This window comes from Ambystoma mexicanum, chromosome 3q (genome assembly GCF_040938575.1).
Source record: "Ambystoma mexicanum isolate Mex_15411 chromosome 3q, UKY_AmexF1_1, whole genome shotgun sequence".
Lineage (NCBI taxonomy): Eukaryota > Metazoa > Chordata > Amphibia > Caudata > Ambystomatidae > Ambystoma > Ambystoma mexicanum.
In genome coordinates, this window is record NC_090926.1 from 888,748,045 (window position 1) to 888,763,714 (window position 15,670).

General features: G+C 47.5%; 1 protein-coding gene across 6 annotated transcripts in view; it reads right to left on the reverse strand.

Moving 5' to 3' along the window:
• Positions 1–15,670, reverse strand: part of BPTF (bromodomain PHD finger transcription factor) — a 2,119,711-nt gene that overhangs the window by 1,936,785 nt on the left and 167,256 nt on the right. For all 6 annotated transcript variants that reach the window (XM_069655028.1, XM_069655026.1, XM_069655024.1 and 3 more), the window contains exon 6: positions 4,021–4,212. In XM_069655028.1, the coding sequence (XP_069511129.1) occupies positions 4,021–4,212 (192 nt within the window). The remainder of the gene's footprint in view (positions 1–4,020; positions 4,213–15,670) is intronic.

Consider the following 15,670-nt stretch of genomic DNA (forward strand, 5'->3'; position numbering starts at 1 on the left):
GTGTAATCCCCACAAAATGGCCATCAGCCTGTCCTATGGGGTTGGGGACCTGCGCTTGAGTAGCTGAAGCTACTCTGCCGTCGGAAAGTACTGCGTCGCTGCCATCGCTAAAGGTTCCCTCTACCTCCATGGCCTCGAGTTGCCTGGCGTAGTGGGCCCAGCGCTTCGTGGAGCGGCCCTTCGGCTTGAAGAGCCTGCACGCTCGTCAAGACGTTTCGATGTGGTCTCTTGGAAGACACAAATTACAAACTAAGTGTTTGTCCACCACAGGAATTTTCGGTTTCACTTGGGGCAAAATTTAAACTGTTATTTTCCATAATTATAGGTTATGGCAGCTGGACGAACTAAGTGTAGGAAGGGGATGATATGCATTCTAAAATGCCCCCCCCCTCTCTCGCTACTGTCTGGGCTGAGGCCCAGGGCGGCCTTCCAAGGCCGAACGGTCCGTCACATTGGTCTCTGACGGGCAGTCTTTCAGTCTTCACCGGCGTGGTGTTTCGGAGGTCGGTGAAAGGATAGAAAGAAATACTATTGTTAATTGTGAAAAGTTAATGGCTTAGTGCTGAAAGGAACTCCGCTATACGCATCAGTCTAGCATGGTGGAAAAAAACAATCCGAGGGACCTAGACGCGTGAGTGATCATGGATACAGTGGACGTCACACTAGGGATAGTATTACAGGCACGCCCTGTCGACGTCCCTTTTCAAGTTTCAAAAACAACAACTGTAATACTCTGCAGCTTCCACTAGATGTCGGCATATGCACAGCATGTGATCTAAGCAGATTCCACAAGCCTCATACATAAATTTAATACCCTTGGAGTGGGGGGGGGGGGGGGGAAGCATCCATTCTCAACGTCAGCTTTGAGTCCTACGAAGAAGAGCCTTCGGAAGTGGCCCCTGGGCCACCCAGTTGCTGACCAGCTCATAGTTTGGGCTACTGTGCTGCAGACGTCGCCGTTCCGAGTTCAGGCCTGGCACTTGGGAATCCTCAGCTTGTGCCAGAAGACTTAACTCTGTGAATGTTTGTGAGCCTAGCATCAAGGGGACATGAGATAGGAGGCAAAGGCGGACAACAGCAAGTGAATCCTGTGGCGTTGATGTGCCTCAGTGGCCATCCAAAACTGCTTACCTGCATTCAGTCTTGTCCTGAGAGGGGCCCTGCATCGAGTTCCTGTTGAAAAATGCAAAAGAAGTCCTTGTAACAGGATTAGTTGCTCGAACCTGCAACCCTTGGGATCAAGGGCCGAGGCGGACGGTGGGAAAAATTACCTACGACCTTCAGCAAACCTGCCAAGTCCTACAAAGAATCAGACTATGGGGGGTGAGTTGTAACTATACTTACCTGAACCTCTAACTCCCTCTTAAATGTTTTGATAACTTTTATAAAAACTTTTGAAATAGTCTGGCTTTGCCAATGCTTGTTCACACAAGCACCCCAAACGTTGGGGACACGTTTGTTAGTTAGAATAACCTGTCCCCCAACACTTTGAACTAATTGGACCCCTGGGACCCTCCATTCATTTTTTCCAGCTTCACAAAACTGTATGGAACTTTGATTAACCGCTGGGCACAATGCCCTGTACATTTTAGGGATGGACTTCTGAAGCTAGGATTGTATTTCTGTGGACCTGTAGTGCTTATACTAAACTGTACCTTCCTTTCCAGGGGTTTGATATGTATTGTGCCCCACTCCAGCGATTGTATATATGTATCGATTGTTAGTGTTGTGGGATAGTTTTGCCTGTTAGTAATTTCTCACTGTTGTATAGCCAGAAGTAAAGAAATATTTATATACCGGATTGTCGAAGTGTGTTTCTTGACTATTTCCCAATGTGCTCATTGTGGATCCCTTACAAGCTCACCACTTCTTGAGACTTGACTTAGACCACTCGTCCACCTACCTCGAACAGGTTTGGCTACAGCTCCCAGAGTTGTCCCGGTCAATATACTAGGTTGGCCTTCTATACATCTGACCACCAAGCAAGAGTATGGAGAATCAGTCCTAAAAGAGCAGAAGAGGACATCTTCCTCTTCATAGTGGGAAAGAGAAAACCACTGACCACCAAAGAAGGGGCTGGGACCCCAACAAGGTTTGGAACTTTCCTAAGAGCATGGCTTTTCATGGGCTAGTAAAGTGCTTCGGTGTGGGTTTCCAGGAAATGGGTGGGGACTGTCTGGTCCAAATCCACATACTGGTGCCTGAATGTCTTTTGCATGCTGATGGTGTGCATGTGTGGGACAGGTCTTGCCATCGGAAGCCTAAGTCTGAGGACTCACCTGCCTTTGGGATAAGTAGAGGTGTCCGGCAGCCATTCCAGCAGATCAGAAGAGCTAGGTATCATGTGCAGCTGTGAAGACAGAAAGAAGAGCCTGTGAAGGATGCCTGATGAGGGTGGTGACCAACTCTTGCTCCTGGTAAAGACCCATCGAGCTGCTGATCCCAGAATACCCATGTTGCTGCTCCTACCCTCTGGACTGATCGGAACAACTGGTCCCCTCTCCTCCTGGTGCACAAGCCAAATTAAGTCTTCAGAAAGGTCCCTGGGCCAACCAGTGGGCTGACCAACTATGAAATTGGGCTACTGCGATCGAAGCATCGTGGTTCTGTGTTCGATCTAGGAACTTTGGGGACTGCCAGCTTGTCCTGCAGAGGTAGTTTCTGCTACATTTCAGTGCGCCAACATCCAAGGAGCATAAGATAAGAAGCTGACTTCGACCGTGAACTGTGTCCTCTGCTGTCGCTCTGCAATGCTGACCGTCCCAGAAATGGTTTTCCCGCATTCTTTTGTATGCTGAGAGGCGGCCTGCGCCAGAGTGAGCTGCATTCTTTAACTGAGACACATTGCACCGGCATCTGTGGCTGACCAGGGAATCACTCGAACTTGCAACTCCTGGACATCAATGTCCAGGAGAAACGTCAGGAAACGCAACCTCTGGCAAACCTCTGAAGACCTACTAAGCCCCAAGAAAAACCAGAGTACGGGGGGTGAGTTCCAGTAGTACTTACCTGAAGCCCTGTCTCCCCTCCCTTAAGTTTGACCAACCTTTGAAATATTTACATACTTTGCTTTGCAACAGCTTGTTCGTGCAAGCACTCAATGCTGAGGACAGTTAAATTCGCTAGAATACTCTCATCTACTGTTTGGACCAATCTACACGTCCTTAGGAACCCTCTCCTAACTTCCCCCCCCCCCGCCCCCCCCCGACTTACAAAACAGTGCAGAAATGACATTCTGAATTTGTTCATTGAGGGGACCTCCCTTTTTGTGTGACAGTTCTACTACTCATTCGTTACCTCTGTGCTTTAAGTGTTTCCCTTTTGTTCAGCTTACTTTTATAACTGTCTAAGTGCAATCCTTGGTGTTTCACTCTGTGGACTTATTGAGGACCACTGACCCCACTCGCCTCTCCTAAGAGTTAGCCTTGGTCTCTCTCCATGCCACCTTAATTGTTTTAACTCCCAGAAGTTGGTCCCTGTTCAAAATAAGATGGGTGGCCCTCTAAACATCTGTCAACCAGGCCAGAGTTTAGAAATCAACTCTAACATTAAATATGATTCATATTCCGGCTACTGCATTGCTTGACATTAATTGTGGTTGAAATGACTTAATTCACATTATGAGTCATTATCCAACAGGAACAAGCTTTCAATATGTCAAATGTTTTAGTGTTCTGGTTAAGTAGGTGTACCCTACCCTTTCGTATCATTGACAAAACGAATCCTAGCTGCTGTCGTTTTAACCTTCTCAAAGGACTTCAAATTCATCTTGCCAAAACACAGAACTCATTGAAATGGCGACCATCAATGGAACATGTATCAGAAAGGAGTCGTATATAATGGGGCACATTGCAATTCTAGACATATTCAGTGCAGATCTATTTCGTGAAGCATGGTGGTGTATAACATTATTTATCAGAACTGGCATTAAGGGGATCTTGGAAGTAACATTTTTAAGGTTACTGCACCTATGAGAGAACATTTGATAACAGGAGAATAAAAGATCCTTTATAGTTTTACCCATCTCATCTTGACTAGCGGGTGAAGCCTGAGATCCCTTTTCCGTCTCATCAAATGGATCATTGGATTCATTCTGCATAGAATTGAATTCTGTAAACACTGTACTGCTAGCATTGCTGTTTTCATCATTGCAGTGCTGGAAGATTGTTGGCATAGCAGCGTCATCATTGGACGTCACCTCTGCAGCAGTTGCTAAAAAATAAAATAGAAGAAATGTCAGAAATCCAACTAAAGTATAGTCAATGTGCAAAATAATCCACGTTCGCGTATTCTTGATCTGAAAAGTTTGATTAAGTAGAACAGGTTACTTACCAAACCGGTAACGGTCTTTCGACTGTATGTTTCTCCAACGTATTCCTCATCTATGACATGTAATGTCCACAGCTGTGCTGCTTCTGATTTTTTCGGCAGAGGGAGCCCTTGCATCGGGTCGATGTCCCTCAAAGGCCTCCGTCAAGGGAGACTTCATCAGATGTTATAAGTAGTACACACGGCGCCCATAGCCTCAGTTCGTGTTTCCCCCCCCCTCACAACATGTGGTACACATGTCCAGAACAGAAAATCAACTGCACTAAGCCTTGTGGGACTAAAGCTGTAATGGCATGGGGAATTCTTGAGAGGGGTAGGCATGGAGGGCGATGAGGAATACTTTGGAGGACCATACAGTAGAATGAACGTTACCAGTTTGGTAAGTAACTTGTTCTTCGAATGGAGTATGTCCTCCAACGTATTCCTCATCTATGACAGACTCCCAAAGCAGTAAAGGTGAGTGGAGGAGGAAAAAGAATTTAGACATTCAATTCAAATGGCAGAGTAGAGGACTGCCTTACCAAAGGCAACATCCTGAGTCTGGGAAGTATCCAGGGAGTAATTAATGCTTAACAAACGTGTGAATAGAAGACAACGTTGCAGCATCACAGATATTCTTCACCGGCACACCCCTCTGGAGTGCTGACGAAGTGGCAATGCTCCGGGTGGAATGAGCCTGCAAACCATCTGGAGGGTCCTTACCAGCCAACCAGTAACATTACGAAATCGTGAGGATAATTCACCTAGATAAGGTCTGCTTAGAAAGAGCTTGTCCCAGACGGTGTCCAGTATACCCCACAAAGGGCTGGTTGTCCACTCTGAGATTGGCCATTCTGGAGAGATAAAAGCTCAGGGCTCCCCTAGGATGCAACCTATGGAGCCCTTCCCCTTCCTTACCAGGATGAGGAGGAGGATAGGAAGCGGGATTACCACCTTCTGACTCAAATGAAACTCTGAAACAACCTTAAGTAAAAAGGATGGCAAAACTCCAATACCCCATCCTTGTGGAACAAAGTAAAGGGTGGCTTAGAAGAAAGTGCCCGCAACTCGCTCACTCTTCTAGCCGATGTAACGGCAACTAAGAAAAACAGTATTAAATGTCAACAACCTTAAAGGGCAAAAATTGCAAAGACTCAAATGGACCACTCATCAGAAATTTCAAAACCAAACTAAGGTTCCAAACCGGCACCTGAAACGGCGGGAACACATTTGTGAGCCCTTTCCGTGATCAGCGGAATACTAAAACAAGAGCATTCCTGTGAAGACAATTAACGATAGACAGCGCTACCAATGGTGCCCACCTGAAGACCCTTGTGGGCCAAGGAAAGCAAGAATGAGAGAACCGCTGGAATCTAACACTGAAAAGGATCCACATTCTTTCCTTTGCACCAGTCACAAAACTTGCAGCAACAGTACAGGGACTTTGTTGCCGGCCGCCTAGCTGAAAGCAACACCTCCATCACGTCATCTGAAAGGTCCCAATCTCTATAGCTCTACCTTTCAGAAACCATGCGTTAAGGTTGAGAGTCTTGACCTCTGGATGGAGAACCCGATCTTCCTCTGGCGAGAGAAGATCCACTCTTGCGGGCAGACGCATTGGAGGACAGGTGGACATGTCTAGAAGGTCCGGGTACCACACTCACCTGGCCTAATCTGGAGCAGTGAGGATCATGCGGGTCCAGAACCGTCTCAACCTCCAGAGAACTTGAGGGATGACGGGGATTGGAAGAAATGCGTACAGTAGCGGGAAGAGCCATTCCACGGTGAACGCATCTCCTAGAGCTCCTCTCAGACGAAATCCCTCGGCTGAGAACGACATTCACTCTTATCGCCCAGAACTAGAGCTGCATTGCCTCCCTGCACAGAGGCAGCGACCCTACACCACCTCTCTTGTTGAGGTAATGCATTCCCACTGTATTGTCCGTCATTATCAGGGCATTCTTCCCCGTACAGACGTCAGGAGAGCCTTTAGCACCAGTCTGATGGCCCTCAGCTCCAAAAGATTGATGTGACGTCTGGACTCTGATGGAGACCAACGACCGCTGATGGATATATCGTCGGCATGAGATCCCCACCCTGTATGGGAAGCATCTGTCACTACCGTGACATCAGGCCATGGCTGCCAGAAAGGTTCCCCTTTCATGAGATTTTTCTTGTCAGCCCACCACAGAAGCTCCTGCGAGACCGAGATCGGAATATGGAGATCTGACATCCTGCCCGAGAACTGGGACCATTGAGTCCGTAGGGCCCACTGAAGGGACCTCATTCTCAAGCGAGCCTCTAGCATCAGAAAAATGCAGGATGCCATGAGGCCAAGCAGCCTTAAGAATTCAAAAGCCGGCAGACTGTGCATGTGGACATTTTTGGACCATCTAAACAATGTGATGAGCCCTCACATTGGGTGGCGAGCACATCCAAGGACGTGTCCAACACTGTTCCTATGTACTGGAGCTGTTGGGAAGGTGTCATGTGCGACTTCTTGAAGTTGAGGGAGAAGCCCAGCTTGTGAAGGGATTGGCAGGTGACACAGAAATGATCCAAGGCTCGTTTGGGAGAACGCGCCCTGGTCAGCCAATCGTACAGGTAGGGATAGACATGAACCCCCCCCCCCCCCTCTCCTGAGATGCGCTGCCACTACCACCATGAGCTTGGTGAGGAGCCTCAGGGTGGAGGTGAGCCCGAATGGCAGGACCCGAAACGGATAGTTGGATCCGCCAACCGCGAACCCGAGGTACCTCCTGTGCTTGAGATGGATCAGCACATGAAAATAAGCATCCTGCAGGTCCAATGACACCAACCAATCCTGAAGTTGGAGGGCCTGAAGGATATGAGAGAGAGTGACCATCTTGAACTTATCCTTCCTGGGGAACTTGTTCAAGTATCGCAAGTCCAAGATGGGTCTCAGTCCTCCGTCCTTCTTGGGTATCAAAAACTAAGGGGAATGCCAATCCTTGTTCCTTTCCGCCACAGGCACTGGTTCTATAGCACCTTTCTCCAGCAGGGCCAAAATCTCCAGCACATGGAGCATATCCGGAACCATCAAAGAGCGTTTTCCCTATGGATTGTTGTGAGGCCGCTGGAAAAAAGGGAGGCAGTAACCGTGGGCTATTGTATCCAGAGCCCACGCATCCGAAGTAATGGGTTGCCATTCTTCGAGATGCTGTGACAGACTACCCTCTTCCCCCCACTGGAGAACAATGAGTCATGGCCTCAGAGCTGTTTAGCAGCAGCAGCTGCCCGAGCGGTTTTGGCAACTCTACCTCGTTCACCAGGAGTGAACTTTCGTTGGCCCCTTTGACTGGCCATCCCTTTCGCCTTTCCAAATAAGGAGTAATAGCGAAAGGAACCCCCCCCCCCTCCTCCATTGCTGTGCCCTAGGACGAAAAGGCTGAGGTTGTCTGACAGCTGCACCCAAAGATTTGACAGCTGCCTTGGAGGTCTGCAACTTCTCAAGGCTCTCATCAGTCTTGTTGCCAAAAAGATGCGACCCGTCAAAGGGCATGTTGAGAAGACTGGCTCGCACATCAGGTGCAAAACCGGACTTCTGCAACCATGAAAATCTGTGCATCACGGTGCTCGTAGCCATGGACCTTACAACACTATCCGCAGTGTCCAAACCAGACTGAATGGATTCACACATGGCATCCTTGCCATCCTGCACAATAGCTAGAAAGCCATCCCTTTCCTCCACTTCGGGAATATGCTCAGCCACAAGTGAAATACATTTCCAAAAAGTGTGAGAAAATGTTGCCAATGCACAGGTGGAGTTGGCCGATTTCAGCGCCATACTCCCAGCTGAAAATACCCTGCACGCCCATCCAGCCATGCGTTCATCGTCCCCATCAGGAGGGATGGTAGGGTGCGCTGCCTGCTTCAAGGTGGCCATAGCCGCCTGGACCACCAAACTCTCGGGAATAGGTTGTGTGGACAGGTAGCAAGGGTTGCTACTGGATGGGTGGTATTTTTTAGACAACGACTTGTTGACCACTGCACTAGATTCCAGGGCATTCCAAGTAGCAGCCACCCTCTTTTGCAAAGCCACACGAAATGGCAACACCCGGTCAGTGGACGGACACTGATCCAAGATGTCGGTAAGGTCATGCTGGTCATAAGCAATCGGAGGCCTGGACCAACTCAGGTACTCTACAACATCAACCTCCAATAGAAGAATTTGCATCCTCACCAGGCTCGGGCTTACCAAACTCCATCTCAGGAGACGTATCTAGGCAGCTGGCATCATGCAAAGATTGACGCAGATACTCAATTTGACTTTGCTCGGAAATTAGACATTCCAGAGCACCAGGCATGCCATGAGGAAGACCAAAGGGCACATCCTCCTCCTCAGACCCCGCCTCCTCTTCAAAAATATTCTGGAGAGACCAAAAGAACTCCTTCCTGGGGAGAGGAGTGCACCTCTTATCAGGGACAGGTTTCACGGACTTAGAGGCAGCCTTCCTTGGAGGTGTAACAGCCACAGGGGCTTCCAACTGTAACTTCTGCCCAAGAGGCACCGATGGCGTTGACCGCTCTGTCAGCGTCGACAAAGGCGCCGAAGGCTTCGAAAGGTCTGACCAGGGGTAAAGACCCGACAGACTCATTCGACGAACACGGAGCCAATGGTGTCGACACATTTTGCGACAACTACACAGGCTTTGATGGTTTCGTTGGAGAAAACGACTCCAGGAATGTCTCTGGCGATCCCCTGATGCCTTGTCCGAATGGGACCTCTATGGCTCCTGAGGTTTATCGCGCCGACTACCCGGGCCCGAGGGTGCACGAGTATCGGTCCGAGAACGTTTCTTGCCGGCTTCACCTGAAGGCACGGACGGAACTGTGCCGTGAGATTCAAATATCTAACATTTGCTCGCGAAAAGCTTCCCATTCCTCGGGGGTAGAGGATTTAGTGGGGCATGACATTTTTTTAGGGTAGTCATCCGCGGAGGACGGGGAAGGCGAACAGTGACGCAGCTTCTGGGGCCGTCTCGACTAAGTGGAAGAGTGGCGCAAATCGCTCCAGGATCTAGCTCTCCTGGTCGTCTTCCAACGAGGAGACTCTCTCGACCCGTCAAGGACATACCAGTAGATTTGGATTTACGGGGCTTGGAAACACGGCCTACCAGCATGCCTAACTAGAAACAAGCGTAACATTACGGCAGATACCCTTACACCACTGGTTCTCCCCTTCCTAAACTCGCTTCGAGCCACTGCGGACCTCAACTCCCTAGTCAGCACCTACAATGACGCCATGACTAACGCAATTGACACTGTGGCCCCACTAAAGTTATGTAAAGGCAAACCTAGAGCGCACCTGAACTCTTGGTACACTCCTGAACTCAAAACTCTTAGAAAAAAGAAAGCCAAGATGGAAACCATATGGAAAACAACCCCATCAGCAGGAAAATAAAACTAATCTCATGACCATCTCCTCCCTCTACAAAAAAGAGATAATCCGCACTAAGAAGGAAGCTTGCAATGTGATAATAGACAAGGCAGGCTCCTCTGCTAAAGAACTCTTCACCATTCTGAAGGAATTAGAAAATCCCAACCCACCGACAGACACCTGTGTGAAAGACAAACCTTGGTGCACTAGCATCCAAAATGCCCTTGCCAAAAAAATCATTGGCCTTCAAACCAAAATTGAGACCAAACGACTACAACTCTCCAATAGTAACTCCTCCACCCCCAGCATATCCACCCCTACCCATATCACCTCTGGCTTCACATTCAAAAAGGACACTATACCGGAAGTCCAAAAAATTATAGCATCCCTCAAACCTTCTAATTGCAAAGGGGACAGCTGCCCTACCCAGATCATCAAAGATGCAGCGAGAGACCTATCCCACTTCATCTCCAAACTTATAAACCTATCCTTCTCCACCAACTCTATACCTAACAACCTGAAACAGTCATGGGTTCTCCCTCTCCTAAAAAAAACAGTCATTAGACCCAGCCATTCCCACCAACTACGGGCCTATAACTACAGTCCCCTTCCTGCTAAAAATCCTTGAGAGTTGCCTACTTGCAAATTCAGGATTATCTAGAGTCCAATCAACTGTTAGGGTTGCGTCAATCTGGCTTTTGACCCAAACATGGAACAGAAACTGCCCTTGTTGACCTCAAAAGTCAGATTGACGACATCAAAGACAAAGGTAAAGCGGCCATCCTGCTTCTTCTAGACCTCTCAGCGGCCTTCGACCTGGTTGACCATAAAATACTCTGCAACCACCTCTCTTCTGCTGCCCATTTCTGCTCTTCAGCTGTCATGGGGCTACAATCCTTCTTAGCCAACAGAACCATGAGGGTCTTTTCACCTGTGGCTGCAGCAGACCCTATTCCCATTACTTGTGGTGTACCACAAGGATCTTGTGTTTCCCCCACCCTATACAACATTTTCACAAAACCTCTCTTTGATAAACTGGACCATCTGGGTGTCACCTACACCAACTACGCGGATGGCACACAGATACTCCTCACCATCTCTGGTAACTACAATGTCGACGTCACTAGGATTAACAAAATCTTCTCCATCATTCAGGCGTGGACACACGGCTTATGCCTGAATGATGAGAAGACGGAGCTCCTCCTAGTCGGATCACCCAATAATTTACAGAAACTCAGCCCTGACTACACCAACATCATCATCGATGGTAACACTATCCCCGTCGTTAAACATGTTAAAACCCTAGGCTTCTATCTTGACGCCAATACCAACTTCTCTAAACAAGTCAACATGACCGCCTCAACTACCGCCTACACTGGGAAACTAATTAGAGCCTGCAGACCTTTTTTATCCACCAACAGTTGCCTCACATTGGCCCGAGCTCTCATTCAATCCAAGCTGGATTATTGCAATAGCCTTTACCTAGGTGCCAACCAAGGCATAGTCTATAAACTTCAGGTTCTCCAAAACAATGCGCTGCGAGCAGCACTAAACATTCTTAGAAGAGAGCACATCTCCCCCATCAGAATTTCTTGCAAATGGCTTTCCATTCAACAGAAAATTGACCTGAAAATTCTTTGCCTTTCCTACAAAGCCTTAAACCACCTAGCCTCCCCTATTTCACCAACAAACTCACCTTGAAGCCAAACACTAGAATTACCCGATCCTCCAACACTTTGCCTCACTGTGCCTAGATTCACCTCCAAAAGAGCCGGCGGCTCAAGCTTCACGGTCCTCGCCCCTCAATTTTGGAATACCCTGCCTTTGAATGTCAAATCAACCGAATCCTTCCAACTGTTCAAGAAACTATTCATTGGTTGGCTACTGGATAAAACCAATCCCAAATATGACTAAACACCACGACTACTGTATATACTGCACATACCACTCAAATGTTTAATTTGTATACTCTAACTACTTCTGACTGTATATATTGTATATTACCTCTACAAAATGTATAACTGTAAATTCTATATATACTGTACTTTTGTAACCTGTCCTTAAGCGCCCTTTTAGTCCTGGGTCTGGAGCACTATATAAATAAACAAGCAAACAAACCTTCAATTTACTCTTAAGCTCCTGCAAGGCCTTGGCAGTCAACGACTGCCATTTCGAGCAGTCGTCTGTGGCCTGGTCCTCACCCAGGCACCACAAGCAGATAATGTGCGGGTCCGTGATGGACATCTTGGACCCACAGTCCAGACATTTCTTGAAGCAAGACTGCGGGGTCGTCGGGGTGGAAGAAGACGACAATCGCACAATACGAAGTAGAAGAAACGAGGCGTGCCGAGTTGTCGAAGCAAACAAGAAAAAAACAGAACTGAGGCTACGGGTGCCATGAGTACTACTTATAACATCCGATGACGTCACCCTCAACGGAGGCCTTCAGGGACATTGACCCGTCCCGATTGACGTAAGGGCGCCCTCTACCATTTAGTGGCACAATGAGAAAGAGACATATCAATACAAGCTTCCAAAATATGTCTCTCTTTGTGCCACTAAATGGTCAGTGAAGCCAGGCTGAGGGGTGACCTAGTTGACTAGGTCACCCCTCAGCCTGGCTTCACTGACCATTTAGTGGCACAATGAGAAAGAGACATATCAATACAAGCTTGCCATTGTATTAATCCTTGTCACATTGAACATAAGAATGTATATGCTACGTTGGATATAAGCATATACTGTGGATTGAAAGTGGTTACACCTCTATGTTTTTGTATTTGTTCTTTCACTAGTTTTGCACACTGTTATGCACTGAAGATATTTTGTATATAAAAGGAGTATAAGAAAAATACTGTATATTGAGAAATAAAGCCTCAAAAAAAGATTAGCTTTGAATTAATATTGCATTGTTTTACAAGCTAAATAATTAAAAGCTATGTGAGATTAGTTTTGTTGCTCCTCTACTTTTTCAATTTATGAATAGTTGATACAGAGGAGTGCCTGTAAAAACAAAAAGCATGACAAAATAAGTACTATTTACAATAAAATATTTGTAAATATCTAATTTTATGTGGCAGGACGCCACCCCTGTTTCAAACATACCTTTTGGGTAACACTAGTTCTGTTGGATATTACTTCTCTGCACAGTGCTCAACTTTCAAATGTCTGACATCAGAAATGTAAAACCCCACTTGGACAGCGTCACCCAAACCCATGGTACCACAAGGGCATGCCAACAGCCTCCACCAAAAGCGATACAGCCTGATCCACAATTACCAATCCAAGGTCAGACCAAATACAGAATTAAAATAGCCATATCCAGGTAACAAATGACCCTCTTCAAATCATGATAAAAGGCCATTTATGTCTTTTTGTCCTACTTTACCTCTCTGGAGCATTTGATACGGACCAGCCTACTCACAAATAGAATAGACTTCCAAGGCACAGTTGTCACATGGTTTGCATCTTGCTTTTCGGAAAGGCACCAAGCCACCCATATGGTCCAATTCCCAAATACTCAGACATCTCACTCCACCAATACGTGTATGATACCCCAATCTAACAATGTCAGTGGTACCCCGGACATCACCAGCCTCAAAAATTGCCAAATTGCCATCACAGACCGTGACAATGCGGCCCACTTTCAGCTGCAACCCTCAGAAACATTCTCCCTTTCCTCTTCTTCCCCCGCCTTTCCTCTCCAGGCTTCACTGCTGCAACAGCCACTTCCTCACTCTGTAACTCCTCCCTTTGCTCCCTTCAACTAATCCAGAACAGGACTGCAAGACTGATCCTTGCCTCAAGCCCAGGGACTGCATCTCTCCAGCCCTAAAATCTCTCCACTGGCTCCCGGTTGCTTCAAGGATCAAGTTAAATATCCTCTGCATCATTAACAAGGCTTTCTGACCCTGGGACCCCGCTACATCCAACTCTCTCCCCCTAAATACCCCCCGGCTAGAGAGCCCTTTGGTCATCTAGCTCCAACTCTCTGGAGATCCAACGCTTTTCCAAGCAGAGAGTGGGGGTCAGATCTCTCTCCTCCGCAGGTGCCTCCTTCTGGAATAGCCTCCCTGTCCCTCTCAGACTTGAGTCAGATCGCCTTAAGCTCCTGAAGCTTCTCAAGACCTTCCTTTTCTCTTCTTCCTTCCCTCTCCCCCGCTAATGTCCCTGCCTGCCTCTTGTCTGGTTCCTTCAGAGTATTACAGGGCACAAGCATCCCCCCCAGTACAGTCTAGCCCTGCACTTGGTCTCCCCTGATCTCCCCACCCTCTTCAACCTGCACTTGCCCTTCTGGGCTCCTCATCCCTGCACTAGCCTGCACCATTGTAGCCCCTTACCTTGCACTTAACTCTTAGACCTTCCTTCCCCCGCACACTCTGCTTACCCCTGGCTCTGTCCACCCGCCCTCCTCTAGCACTCCTTATTCTCCCATGGGCCCTTCCGCCCTGACAGGCGCTTCCTGCCCTCCCACCCACCCCACCCCTGCACTTCTCTTACTGCACTTGCACGATCCCAATGTCACATGGCCTAGTAAGATCGATTTTGTTTTGTGCCCCTGCACATTGTGTATAGGCGCATTATAAATACCCAATAAATAAAGCGCTCCATCCAAGAGGATGAGAAGCCCATACCTGACGCTCAATCCCATAAACATAGAATCCGTCTCACTCGGTTACTTACCTATGAAGTACATCATTCAAGGGTGGCTCAATGACATACCCAGACTGCCAAATCAATAGAGGTCACTATAGACAGCATTCTCCCCTTCAGACAACATATTAACAAGAAGGTCCAAACCACCTGGTACCAGCCTTCATGATGAAGATAAAACCATTCCACCCAGCAGAGGACTTCAATCCAGGCTCGGGTAATCTCCAACATCAAAGGGGAAAACCACCTTGTCACTGGTTATCTAGCAATGCACCTATCCCCACTTGAGGCTGCCAAACACACTGCGACAACTCATAACAGGAAACTGGAAATTCCACCACATTTCTCCCAGTCCTAATGGCAATCCGGACTACACCAACCCTCTCATAGTTCAGGAAGAAAGTCCCAATCTTACTTTTCAGCGAATACATAGGTGCCACCTTGACTCTTTCTGCTCCGCATCACATCTCACCCCATGGCTAGATCATCCCCATGCCACATACTGTAACCAGCGTTAAGATGGATTTCTAGAATCTGGACTGGTGGACAGATTTAGGAAGCCACCCTAGTTATGATGAACACTTACCTCTGAAAAGTTAGCCAAAACCTTACTTGGATGAGCAGCTAAGGCTTAGTCTCGCGGGGAGTGAGAGTGAGGTCAGGTGCCCCCAATGAGTCCATACAGAATAGCACATAATTCAATTAAGAGTAATTTCTACAAATATTTAAGGCCGTTGGAACACACTGAAAAATGAAACTAGCAGGTAGTACTATCACACAATACTCTATAATACAGAAATATACAATCACCAGTATGTTCACTTAAACTTCATCTAATACCTCAACCAAACTATGCAAGTAAGTAATGCAGATGTAGTAATAGGAGGAGAGTCACAAGTACAATATCAAGTGCAAACACTAAACTGAATGGGGCCGTCAGCCAAAAAAGTCACAGGGTGCAGCACAATATTTCTCACTGTATGAGTTCTTTGGGCTTGTTGTGGTGATTCGTCTCAAGCTATTTAAAGGTTCTACAACAATTTAGGATAGGTAAGTTATCTCCTTTCTTCCAGACCAAAGGCTAACCCAGGAGCAGAATACTCGACACAGGTTTGATGGCCAGAGTTAAGTGGAGGGGAAAAGAGAGACAAAAGGACTTGTCCCCAAAGATATTCCATGGAGGATAAGGGAGGAAAGGCACACAGATTGTCCGGTCAGGTGCAAATTAAACTGCAACCACTATCGGGAAAGAAATACAGACTTCAGCAATACAGGCCCCCTCAGGACACTTTACTGGATGGAGGAAGG